The sequence below is a fragment of the Myotis daubentonii genome, chromosome 11, assembly GCF_963259705.1.
Source record: "Myotis daubentonii chromosome 11, mMyoDau2.1, whole genome shotgun sequence".
In the NCBI taxonomy this organism is placed as follows: Eukaryota; Metazoa; Chordata; class Mammalia; order Chiroptera; family Vespertilionidae; genus Myotis; species Myotis daubentonii.
Window position 1 is genome coordinate 54,151,836 of NC_081850.1, and position 11,851 is coordinate 54,163,686.

An 11,851-nucleotide genomic window follows, 5' to 3' on the forward strand; every position below is an offset into this window, starting at 1 on the left:
CCAGCTCAGCCTCCAGACACCCCGTCAGTCCCTGAGCTCCTGGGGCAGCGGGTGGTCACAGGGAGGCCATGGGGGCCCAGGGGCCAAGGCACCAGCCTGGCCGCATCACCCGGAACCAGCCCCCGTTCCATGAAGGCTCGATCAAACACCCACAGCTGCACGGGGCGCACACGTGGTGCCCCCGACACAGACACACTGTCAGTGCCTAACGCGCAGTTCCAGTCCCGCACGCCCCGCCCCCCGGAGGCCCCGCCCCGCCCGCCGGAGGCCCCGCCCCTCCCACCCGAGGCCACGCCCCCACGCCGCGTCCCGCTTCCGGCCGGCGGCGTCCCGGTCAGTGTCCAGCGGCAGCGGGTTGGATGCGGCCAGCGCGACTCATGAAGGTGTTCGTCACCCGCAGGATCCCCCCCGAGGGCCGGGCAGTGCTCGCCGGGGCCGCAGAGTAAGAGCCGCCCCGCGCGCCCAGCTCTCGGCCGCCCCCCCCTCCCCGGGCGCGGGGCCGGGAAGTGGCTGCGGCGCCCCGGGCTCCCCCCCACCTCCGGCCTCGGGCACCCCGCACGCTGGGTGACTCACGTCTCCAGGAGCTACTTTGGGGGCGCCCGGGGCGGCGCCTGGGCGGCTGGGGGCGGCCTCCAGAGGCCCTCGTTATTTTGGGGGGAGAGCCGGGCGGTCCTAGGGGCCCCGAGAGCCGGACTTCCCCACCTGCGCGCGGCCGGGACGGTCTTGGAGTTTGGGGGAGGCTTAGGGAAAGTTCCCGGGCCCAGCTTTCTCCAGGCCGTAGGGGTGGTGCCTGGACTGCACCTCCCGCACCTGCAGTGGGTGAGGGGAGGGCGGCTGGAGCCGTTCCCAGGGATGGGCCGTGGAGCAGGAACATCGCGCATGATGCAAGGACCAGGCTGTTAATCCTTTACCTTCCAAGGTCGCTTGGCAAAGTCAGGGACCTTGCCAGTCACTGATCCGGTGCTTCGGGCAGTTGGCAGGGCCTTTGGAGACACTTCCTCAATTGAACCCTGCGTGCCAACCTTGCCAAGCGCTTCGTGTGCATAAACTCTTTTAATCCTTGTAACACTTTGAGGTTGTGATTCCCATTTTACAGATGAGAAAACTGAGACTGGGAGAGGTTAAGTACCTTGCCCAAAGTCACAGAGCTCTGCATGTGGCAGGGCTGGGATTTGAACTCAGCTCCCTCTGACTGCAGTCGGAACACTGCATGATACAGGTCTGCACTGCCTACCCCAAGCAGGAGAAGGGGGAACCCGGCCTCAGAAACCCGTGCCCGGGGGAATGAGATTTGTTCACGTTTGTTCAGTGCAGCAGAAGCTTTGCTGAGGCTCGCGTGATGTGCCCGGCATTGAGGAGGAGGGAAAGGCAGAAGCCACAGCAGTGGTGGCCGTGGCTCGCGTGCTGCAGCACCACGCCATGCCCGTGGAAAGGAGGTGCCAGCGGCCGTCCTGTGCCTGGCACATGTAGATGCCCCATGCGTGTTGGCTGCAGTGAATTAAATGGCCAGGGCTGAGGGGCTGGGCAGCACCCTGGGAAACATGCCCAGGGCCCGTAAGTGCACCATCCATGCTGCATTGCTTTGGCCGTGTCCTTCTGGGCAAAGTCCAAGTAAGGGTTTCCCATATCCTGGACTCACAGGACAGGACATGTACCTGGACATGGAATCCAATCCCATTTGATGCAGGAACCTCCCCCTCCCCCCCTCCTCCAGCCCCCCCCCCCCCCCACACACACACACACTGGACTTGCCAACACTGGCCACCTGGGGCCAGGGAGCTCACGACCTGTGAGGCCTCCTCTGAGGGTGAAAACCTCTTCCTGTGTTGAGCTGAGAGCTGTCACTATGACTTTTTCTTTTTAAATGTATCTTTCTTGACTTCAGAGAGGAAGGGAGAGAGAGAGAGAGAAACATCAATGATGAGAGAGAATCATTGATCATCTGCCTCCTGCACGCCCCTTACTGGGTTTCAAGCCTGCAAACTGGGCATGTGTCCTGACAGGAGTTGAACTGTGACCTCCTGTTTCATAGATCAATGCTCAACCGCTGAGCCACTCCAGCCGGTCCCATGACTTTCTACCTTCAGGTTAGGCTCTTGTCAGCCCTCTCTGCTCTGTGAAGCCCCTCACCCTTCAGCCACCCTCTCAGGACGGTTCTGAAGTCGCCCATACATGACCCTGAATCCTTCAGGCAGCTTCAGGCAGTCTGAGGCCAGAGCAGGCAGAAGGCACTGTTTCCTACTCTGAGACGGGGCTGCAGATGCGGCCGGGGGGACGGGGAGAGGCTTTGGGAGCCGGGGAGTATCTGCGGGGTCCCCCTGCTTCTGAGTGGTCTCTCCTTTGCCCTCAGCTGTGAGGTGGAGCAGTGGGATTCAGATGAGCCCATCCCCAGGAAGGAGCTGGAGCGAGGCGTGGCCGGGGCACACGGCCTGCTTTGCCTCCTCACGGAGCAGGTGGACAGAACGCTGCTGGACGCCGCAGGTGTGTGCCCTGGGCAGGGCTGGGAGGGCCCCGAGGCTCTCAGCCCGTCAGCTGCTGCTGCTGGTTCCCCCAGCAGGTGTGCAGTGGCCTCTGAGCTCTGAGGATGTGGCTGCAGTCGTTGGCCAGAGGGAGCGGTTGTGGGCGGCCGACCTCAGGCACACGCATTGCTCCTCTCTCCGGCCTGTGAATCCTGGAGGGAGACCCCAGGAAGGCAGGTCCTGTGCGGAGGCAGCAGGGTGTGGGGGAGCATTCCAAGGCCCGGGCCCTCGTCCAGCCCTGCCACAGCCTTGCTTTATGACCTCCAGCAAGGCCCTGCCCCTCTGGACCCATCCGGAATGTGCAGGAGGGTTTGAATCCTGAGGAAAGATAAAAACGATGCTTTTTCTGCCCAATAGGAGCCAATCTCAAAGTCATCAGCACAATGTCTGTGGGCGTCGACCACTTGGCTTTGGATGAAATCAAGAAGCGGTAAGTGCAGCTTGGGTTCTGCAAGGGGCCTGGGAGGTGAAGGGTGACTACCAGACAGGGAGGAAGAGGAGCTGTGTGTTTGTTTTTATTTCGTATTCCTAACCACTGAGTGAGACTGAGGTGGCTGATGATGAAGTCTGTCTATGAGCACAGGCCAATTAAAATAAACCAGGGAGTTAGAAACAGGGGGTAAATGTCTGACCAAGTACACCCTTTTACATCCGTTGTCTTTTTTGACCCCCACAATAACCCCTTGATGTAGAAAGATTAAATGTTGTTATTTCTCTGTTTAGATGAGGAAATTCAGAAAGGTTAAGTAGTTACTTGCCCAGACTTTGGACCCTGACCTCCCATCTTCATATCCTTCCCACAGTGGGAGATGATTAAAATGGAATAACGGGATGATGACCGTTCCTGCGTGCTCATTTGCATCTCTGAGCTCCCCGACAGGCAGCGCCAAGAGGGAACAGAGCAGCAGCATAGGAACTTCTCAGGCCCCTTCCGAGGCCGGTGTTACCACCAGATGTTTGATTTGTAGTGGGATCCGTGTGGGCTACACCCCAGATGTCCTGACAGACGCCACCGCGGAACTCGCTGTCTCCCTGCTGCTCACCACCAGTCGCCGGCTGCCGGAGGCCATCGAGGAAGTGAAGAAGTGAGTGGACACCTGGGTCACCTGGTGGGAAAGTTGGATCTGCTCAGCAGCTGGCTCCTGAGCACCCAGGGACACCCTGGCCCAGATGTGATCCCTGTCCCCAGATGTGTCCCATCTAGTGAAGGGGGTAGACTAACCCAAAATACTAAAGTACAAGTCAGAGCTGAAATAAACAGGGCCTGAAGGCAAACTGTGAGAGAAGAGGATAAGGGAGGTGAGGTGAGGGGAGGAGTGTCGATCAGGGAAGGCTTCCTGGAGGAAGCAGCAGGTGGGCGTCTTCTAGAGTGTGCAGAGCAGGTCCGCCACTCCTCATTCACAGTCAGAAATGCAAAAGCTCTGAAAACTGAAGGTTGTCTCATAAGTCTTTTGGCAGCAAAGTTTGACTGGAACTAACAGGAGGCTGCTCGTGGCTTCAGTTCCTCCTAGTCAGTGTGAACGTGCATGTTTTGCTGCAGATAGACAGGGTGCTTGCCACAGTGTGCTGCCCGCTGAGGTGGGCACGTAAAGTATAGCGTATGTATGCACCAGGCTACCTTGCTGAAACCTGGGAAATTCTGAAATCTGGCCTGAGGGTTTCCTATCAGGGGAAGGCATCCAGGTGCAGGGACCGGCCTGAGCAGATGCAGGCCCTTGGAGAATGGACGGGGAGTGTGGCTCCAGGCAGGGATATGATGGGGCAGAGCTGGACAGCACCAGGGCTGATTAGGTCCAGTGCTGAAAATGCCACTCGCCCTTCTGTCTAGGGAGTCCATGTCTACAATGGAGATGACCCAAGACAGGCACCGTACCCGTCCACCCAGGGCAGTGGGGTGGGCCTGTGGTTTTATGTTTGATTGGTTCCTGGGGTGCTGAGAATACTGTTTTTGGAGTCCCAGATCCTGAGTTTGCAACCTGCTGCTCCCAACTCTGCCCTGGCTGGGTGACCTCAGGCAGGTCACCCTTTCTGGTCTTAGTTTCTCCGTCTGCTAAATTGGATGAGCACTTCTCAGGCCCCTTCCAGCCTCGGAAGAGTCATTCCTGTTGCTTGTCCACAGGGCTGAGTGGCTGTGGGTGCGGCTCATGCCACTCTCAGTCCTTTGGCCTGGCGGGCAGGGCCTGTGCCTGGGAACACAGCCCCTGCCCAGGGCTGCTGGGTCTGTGAGTTTGCAGTGGCCCTTGCCTTCACCCGAGGCCAGGGCCTCTCACTCTCGCCGCCTCCCTCCCGCAGTGGTGGCTGGACCGCGTGGAAGCCCCTGTGGATGTGTGGCCACGGCCTCACGAAGAGCACCGTGGGCATCATCGGGCTGGGGCGCATAGGTAGGCCCTCCCCACCCCCGGGCCACCCCGGCTCACAGCGCTTAGTTTGAGTCTCCGGCACCAGGGGTCTGGATGCTGACAGCCCTTCTTGGGAAAGGGTTGCCCTCACTGCGTGGCATTCGTGCACTTGGCACACAGTGGGGCTGTCTCTGATGAGAAGACACAGCTTCATAAAACACAGGCAAAAACAAACTAAGAAGAAACACAGGACTTCCGTAAGGACTTGCTCGGTGATAGGAGCAGGGTGTTGGGGCCAGGGCTCCTCATGACTGCAGCTCCGTACAGAACAGATGAGAGAGGCTGGCTGGGTCGGGGCCGTAGGAGGTTTTCTGTGGGGGAGCCCGTGCTCCCCAAGGCCTGAGTTCTGGCTCATAAAGCCTTACCGCGGGCACCAGCGGGTCCCGTGGGCAGAGCTGTTTTTCTGCCATTGGCCCCATTTGGAGAAGCCTGGCAGGAAGGCTTAAGTTTAGCCAGGCAGCTGCCAGTGGTTCTCTGGCATCCAGCTTGGCACAGAGATGAGAGGGAGAGTGTGGATGAACTGGCCTGCTGGCAGCCCTGCCTCTTATTTGGAGGGACCCACCAGCTTTGGGGCACATGCTGAGTCTGAACACCCAACTGTCTCAGGAGCTGCATTTGTGAAAGGCCTGCTGGCTTGGGGCAGGCTGGCAGTGGCAGTGCCACCAAAACGCCAACTGAGGTCTGGGGCTTCATTCACAGAAGCAGAGGGTCCAGAAGGATGGAAGGGGTGCCAGGTCCACTTCTCAGGGAAGGTTAGCAGATGGACGTCAGGTGGCTGGACACCATGTGAGGACAGCCTAAGTCACAGAGGAGCTGTGGTGCTGCCTCCAGATCTGAAGGGCTATCAGACCCCTCAGGGCAGTGTGGGCTGGCTGGGGGCGGGTGACACCGAGGCAGGACCAGTTAACGTGGGGACTGTGCTAATGAAAGGATCTGCCCCTGCCCCCATGGGCTCCCTGTCCCTGGAGCTGCTGGGTGCTGCCCCTGCCCTCAGGGGGGTTGGGGCCAAGCCATGACTCTGACTCCTTGTCTCAGGCCAGGCCATTGCTCGGCGGCTGAAGCCATTTGGTGTCCAGAGATTTCTATACTCAGGGCGCCAGCCCAAGCCTCAGGAAGCAGCAGAATTCCAGGCAGAGTTTGGTGAGTCAAGCATTGGTTTGCCCAGGAGCCCGTCTGTGCTCGGTGAGAGGGTTCCCCTGTTTCTGTAACGGCAGCTTTGGCAGGCGAACACAGGCCCTCCAGGTGTGTCCAGGGCCTGCAGTCCCTCAGGGGTCATCTGATCTACCTGCCTCTGCATGCAGCCCGCTCAGGGAGCACAGAGACTTGCCCAGGCCAGCAGTGAGCTCTCTCAGGGCCAGGAGAGCGCTCCAGGTCTGTCCTCAGAGTGCCTGGTCTCCATTGCACATGGGATGGGCAGAGCAGCGGGGGCGATGGCAGCGGGAAGGAGCTGCTGGGAGCTTTCACTCAGTCTCCTCACACGCTGAGCATTACTTGCCCCACCCAGCTTGTGTCCAGGTGGATCCAGCCTGGCAGGGTGCACAGCATGGGGCGCAGAGAGCAGGCTGAACCTCAGCCATTCCTCACCCCGTGGCACAGAGGACCCTGCAGTCGGTGAAAGCCCAAGTGGCCCAGATCCCACTGGGTGACCTTGGACAAGCCTCTGCCCCTCTCTGACCTCAGCGTCCCCATCTGTTAGACCAGGGAGCTGGATGAATGGTGTAAGGCCCCGGGTCCCCCAGTGGCTGTTGACTGTATAGTTAGGAGTCGTGCAGGTAGCGGCAAGGCCTTCAGGAAGCATCTTGGGAGTTTCCATCATCGGGCGGGGGGGGGGGGGGGGGGGGGGCGGACCTGGCCTCCTACCGTCTCGCTCTCCGTAACTGGGACTCGCCTCTGATGGAGCTGTGCCCTCCCCAGTGCCCACCGCCCAGCTGGCTGCTGAGGCCGATTTCATCGTTGTGACCTGCTCCTTAACGCCTGCAACCAAGGGCCTCTGCAACAAGGACTTCTTCCGGCTGATGAAGAAAACAGCCGTGCTGGTCAACATCAGCAGGTACCCGGGCACCGACACGCTGGGTCACGGGCAGGCCCAGAGAGGGGCTCCCTGCTGCTGTGAGCTGAGGCTTTTCTCCCCCGAGGGTTGTTGAGGAGACCTCAGACTGAGCTTGCCACGCTCCATAAACCAAGCAGCCAACTCAGAAATACAGTCCAGGCCACAAGTACCCAGGCCAAGGGGAAGGTCTACGAGAGCAGGGCCTGGCTGGTCCCCAGCAGTGCCGCCGCCCGGCTCAGGGCCAGGCACATCGTAGCATTGGTTTAGGGAGTGAAGACATCATGGTATCGAGTTCCCAAGTACCCTGTTCCTCTGAACCACAGAGGGTTGGACTTGAGATTTAACAGCCTTCGGAGCCCGACCTCCCATTGCACTGAGCCTGGGTCTGTGTGAGTCAGTGACATGTCGAAACTTCATGCTTCTGGGGACACAGACCCAAAACTCAAGTGGTCTTGGTTCCTCAAAATGTCCCCAGGTGCCTTCAGGCCACTGGGCATGTAATAGGGGCAGACCTTCCCTCTCTGCCTCTCCAAACCCTCCCTAGCTGGTGCCCTTTGAACCTGCTTAAATCAGTCTGGAAGCAAACAAAGGTGAGGGAAGGGGTTGGATGAGGTCAGCCCCCAGGGCTAATGTTTAGCTACAGAGGTGGTGGTCTGGAGGTGAAGTGAACACAGGGCTCACGCTGATGGCTGAGTCTCATGGCTTCCGTCTCCTGATCCCCATGGACCCAGGACTGTGCAGGCTGCTGTGATTATTGCACAAGTGTTACTTAGTGCACAAAATGGCATATTAGTTCTTCTCTTGGTGGTTGAGTGGCAGGAAGGAAGGTTGCTCACTGGGATGGGTGTGCTTAGGTGGATCCCGTCTCTGCCCTTGGTTAGTCAGGTGTCTGATGGCAGAGCACAGTGGGTGGTCGGGGGAACACCCAGATCAGAACACCTGGGTGGGGCCCTGTTCATGCAGCAGTGATGTCAGTGAGCTGTAGCCTCCAGCACTCCTGGGGTTAGGTTCCCCTTATTACGGAGGAGGAACTGGAGACACAGAGAATTTGAGACACTTGCCCAAGGTCGCACAGCTAGAGAGTGGCGGAGCGGGGTTCTCTGATGGCAAGGCCTGTATTCCTACTATACAGACATACTGTAAGTGAGGATGTAAGACTTCCTGCCTCAGAAGGCAGCGCAGGTGCCAGGTCGGTGGGGAAATTCATTCCACAGGTGGTTCTGCCGTAAAGGCAGCCTCGGTGCAGGGACTGGGGCACCCACATCACCACTGTGTTCCAGGGGGGACGTGGTGAACCAGGACGACCTGTACCAGGCCTTGGCCAGTGGCCAGATTGCAGCTGCTGGACTGGATGTGACGACCCCGGAACCACTGCCTACGAGCCACCCTCTGCTGACCCTGAAGAACTGTGGTAAGAACTGCGTCTTGGGTGCAGTCACCACTGCCTCGCAGGACCATAGTAGCTGGAGGGTCTGGAGGTGCTGTGTGTGAGCCGCCTGCGCTGTGTGAACACAAAGGGTCATGCCCAGGGACCATAAACTATGCCAGGAGTGGCACTGGTCCCTAATAACAGAGGGGAGGGGCCTCCTGAGCGTGCTCACCTGTGTCCCTAAAGGAATGAATGGAGGGAGGGATGAGTGGATTTGACTGGGTGTCTTTTATCCATAGCTAGTCATGGCTAAAATCCATTGCTATGAATTGCTGTTACCAGTTTAAGTGTGAGAAGTCACAAGTACAAGTACAACACCATTACCTGTGACCTGGGCCAGGGGTTAAGCCCTTGGTGCGGTGTGGACGCTGCAGGCAGCCAGGCAGGCTGGAAAGCAGGCCCTGGCTCCCTCCTGCCCTCCCGGCTGAGTGGCCTGCAGCTGCCCGTCTTCACAGGAGCAGCCGTTCCTCCTGCAGTGGCCGGGGCATCTGGTTTGCAGTTTTCCCAACGTGGTGCCCCCCTCAGACAAGCCACAGCCAGCCAGTGCCCCGGCCACAGAGGTAGGGTCCGAGCTGCAGCTCCTCAGGGGCCCTTCCTGCAGTTTTCTGTTAACCCCACCCTTCCCCTCCGTCCCCCTAGTACTGGGGAGGCAGAGGCTTCCGGCTCCCTCTCTGTGATGCCTGAGGGAACCTCAAGCTGTTCGGTTCCTCAGTCACCTGGGGGCACCAATCAAACAGGGGCTGGGCCCCAAGCGTTTCTGCTTCAACAGGTGTAGCATGCTCCTCGCCAGTGCTGCTGGGCCTGGGGCCACGCTTTGAGAACTGCCTCAGTGCCCTCTTTTTAGCCTCCTGTTAACTTCCTACCTCGGTAACAGTACTTTATATTAAATTCTCTCTCGGGTGGTTTCTGTCTCCACTGTAACCGTGAGCGGTAAGGGTCTTGGGTTGTCTGGCCAGTCCCGCCCTTGGTTCATGTTCTGGCATGGAAACCAGAGAGAAGGCCCTTAGCTGCCTTCCCCACAATGAATGCTGCCATTACTGTAGCCCTGGAAGCTTTACTCTTACTACCCCCCCCCCCGCCCCCCGCCAGCCAGAAAGGAGCATTGTGCCCACAGCCCGGAAAACGGTCCCCATCCCCCAGGCCTGGGCGTTCAGCTCAGCGCTCACTGTGAGAACTGTCAAAGGCGCTCTGCGGGAACGTGCTCTGCTGTGCTGTCCAGGGTTTCACCTCGTCGTCCTTTCTGTAGATCAGAAGCCCGTGGCATCACTTTCAGGGCGCAGGGTATGGGTGAGCAGTTAAATTGGCATCGCTCACTATCTGGTAATGGAAGGCTGGGTTCTCGATCAGCTCCAAGACCCCTCAGGCCGGTGTTCTTACCTTTAGGAGACACACCCCTCATCATCCTTGCACCTGGGCGTCGGGAACTTGGATTCCCGCTATTCTCACTCTGACCCTCCGCCTCGGGGGAGTGGAGTGCTGAGTGACAGGAGGGAAGGCAAATCAAGGAATATGAGGCGGCTCTTTATTCTTCTTACTGGCAAGCCATGTAAGAAGGGCCCGCTGTACGGCTCTTTAACCACGCTCTTAACTCCGTCTTCCTCTCCTCCCCAGTGATCCTGCCCCACATTGGCAGTGCCACCCATGGAACCCGAAACGTCATGTCCTTGTTGGCAGCCAACAACTTGCTGGCTGGCCTGAGAGGGGAGCCAATGCCCAGTGAACTCAAGCTGTAACCAGACAGGAAGCACCGAGGGCCAGGCAGACATGCCCGGGATGCTGTCGGCTGTGCCAGGCTTGATTTGGACCCACAGGACAGGAGCCATGGAAAAGTCCGATCTGGGCTGATGCTGCAGAGGGAAGACTGGTGCTGGGAGATGTGCTTGGAAACATCTGCGCCAAAAGTGTGTAACTGTATTAAAGAATTCTCCGAGAGACTGTGTTGGGCTGTAACTGGGAGGAGCTTTACCTTTTCTAAACCAGGGCATCTAGTGACCTGCGAGGTCAGCTTCTACCTCAGTCCTTACCCCCAGAACTTGTCCAAACCACCTTGCCCCTCGTCCTCTGCTCAGATTCCTTCACAGGCCCCGCACTGAGAACGGACAACCAGAGCCCATGGGTGACCTAGACCATTGGGACACATTAAATATACTCGGCAAAGAGAACAAGGCAAGAATAACTGGAAGAAGGTGAGTTTTTTGTTGTTATTGGAATTTAGTTCTTTATATAATAAAGTCCCTTGTAAAAACAACAGAATAAAAACCACAAAGAAGGGGCAGGGCAAATACTTTAAAAAATGAAAAAGGAAGGAATAGGAAAAAAAGGCAGAGCACTTATTGCTTCTCCTCAGCTTTCTCCTTGGTCTCGTCTTCGGACTCCTGTTGTCTTCCACCGAAAGAGCTTCCAGCTTTTGCAGCCACTTCCTCAGCATTACCGTTTTTGCCCAGTTTTCCTTTCTTTTCTCTCTCTGCAGTCTCTTTCCTGCATTCTTCAAACTTTGTCTTGAATTTCTGTGCATCTTCAGCATTGGGGAAGCAGATGGCCAGCTGCTCCACTGGGGGCGCCCGTCAGCAAAGGTGGTAGGGTGTACCAGAGCCATGCAGTCATTGCCTGCGCTTGGCGTCAGCTCCAGTCGGCATGATATAGTGGTTGGCGAATAATTTCAAGGCCTTGTCCCCCCTCAGGTGGCGGATGGTCCCTTTCCTTCTGCTCCAGAAGCTTGACATCACTGGTGCCTCGTTCCTTCCATTCTGGGAGATCATTCTCTGAAGAGAATCAGAACAGCTTTGCCCACATTTTGAAAAGCTCCTCTTCGTCTTCCAGCGTTTTAATTTCTTGATCAGGAAGAGAAACTATAGGCTCAAACTGAGGGTTGTGGTTGGACTCGTCTGCATTCTCGGTGGAGGTACTGTGGTCCTCATGGATGTCCTTGGCGACCACCATGGTGGCATGGCTGGCTCAGTCTGCTGGCTCCAGGGCCTCCACAGCTCTTAATTTTTACTTCAAAATTAGTTTTAGCACCATCACACTTGGCTCCCTTTGTCTATCTTGTCCTCATCCCCACTCCCCCCAGGTGGATGGGTACCCTTTTTCTAATCGCCACCTCACTCCTCCCAAAAGCCCTCCTCCTGCTGAGGCAGGCAGGCTCCAGCCCTCCCCACAGCCAAGCCAACTGGCCAGTGGAGTTTTCAATCTGGGAGGCAGGTAAGGGAGCAGTGGGGGCATAAGAGTAAGCGATAAAACTGGGTGGGCTGAGAAAACCTCACACATGCCCACGGCTCACAGACAGACAGAAGTAGGCAAGGCAGAAGGGACTAAATTGAAGGAATTACCAATAATGGTTATTGAGAGCATTGGATTATTTTCTAAAACTCTTGGTTAAAAAAAACACATATTGGCCGAAGCATTAGCAGAGAAAGCAATACTGCTTCCCTTTTTGTTTTAACCTTAACCTAAG

The 11,851-nt window shown here is 57.5% G+C and overlaps 1 protein-coding gene and 1 pseudogene across 2 annotated transcripts; one reads left to right on the forward strand and one right to left on the reverse strand.

Moving 5' to 3' along the window:
• The first annotated feature begins 288 nt into the window (after positions 1 to 288).
• GRHPR (glyoxylate and hydroxypyruvate reductase) lies at positions 289 to 11,765 on the forward strand. 2 transcript variants are annotated; one of them, XR_009447665.1, is made up of 10 exons: positions 289 to 442; positions 2,351 to 2,481; positions 2,877 to 2,949; positions 3,488 to 3,604; positions 4,812 to 4,900; positions 5,954 to 6,058; positions 6,833 to 6,968; positions 8,249 to 8,379; positions 10,009 to 10,298; positions 10,467 to 11,765. XR_009447665.1 is itself a non-coding variant. In XM_059657363.1 (9 exons), exons 1-9 carry the CDS (start codon positions 360 to 362, stop codon positions 10,128 to 10,130), a joined length of 987 nt encoding a protein of 328 aa, XP_059513346.1. In that variant the 5' UTR covers positions 289 to 359; the 3' UTR covers positions 10,131 to 10,329. The 2 variants fall into 2 exon arrangements, 1 of the variants encoding a protein (XP_059513346.1); XM_059657363.1 differs by lacking the exon at positions 10,467 to 11,765 and having other exon boundaries at positions 10,009 to 10,329.
• On the reverse strand, positions 10,728 to 11,337 carry LOC132212155 (ran-specific GTPase-activating protein-like; annotated as a pseudogene).
• Positions 11,766 to 11,851: the final 86 nt, after the last annotated feature.

Bases quoted from the DNA above. Each gene is read 5' to 3' on its own strand.
- GRHPR (XM_059657363.1), top strand. From the start codon at position 360: ATGCGGCCAGCGCGACTCATGAAGGTGTTCGTCACCCGCAGGATCCCC. The intron at 443-2,350 runs GTAAGAGCCGCC...CTTTGCCCTCAG, and splicing joins GTGCTCGCCGGGGCCGCAGA to CTGTGAGGTGGAGCAGTGGG. The intron at 8,380-10,008 runs GTAAGAACTGCG...TCTCCTCCCCAG, and splicing joins GCTGACCCTGAAGAACTGTG to TGATCCTGCCCCACATTGGC.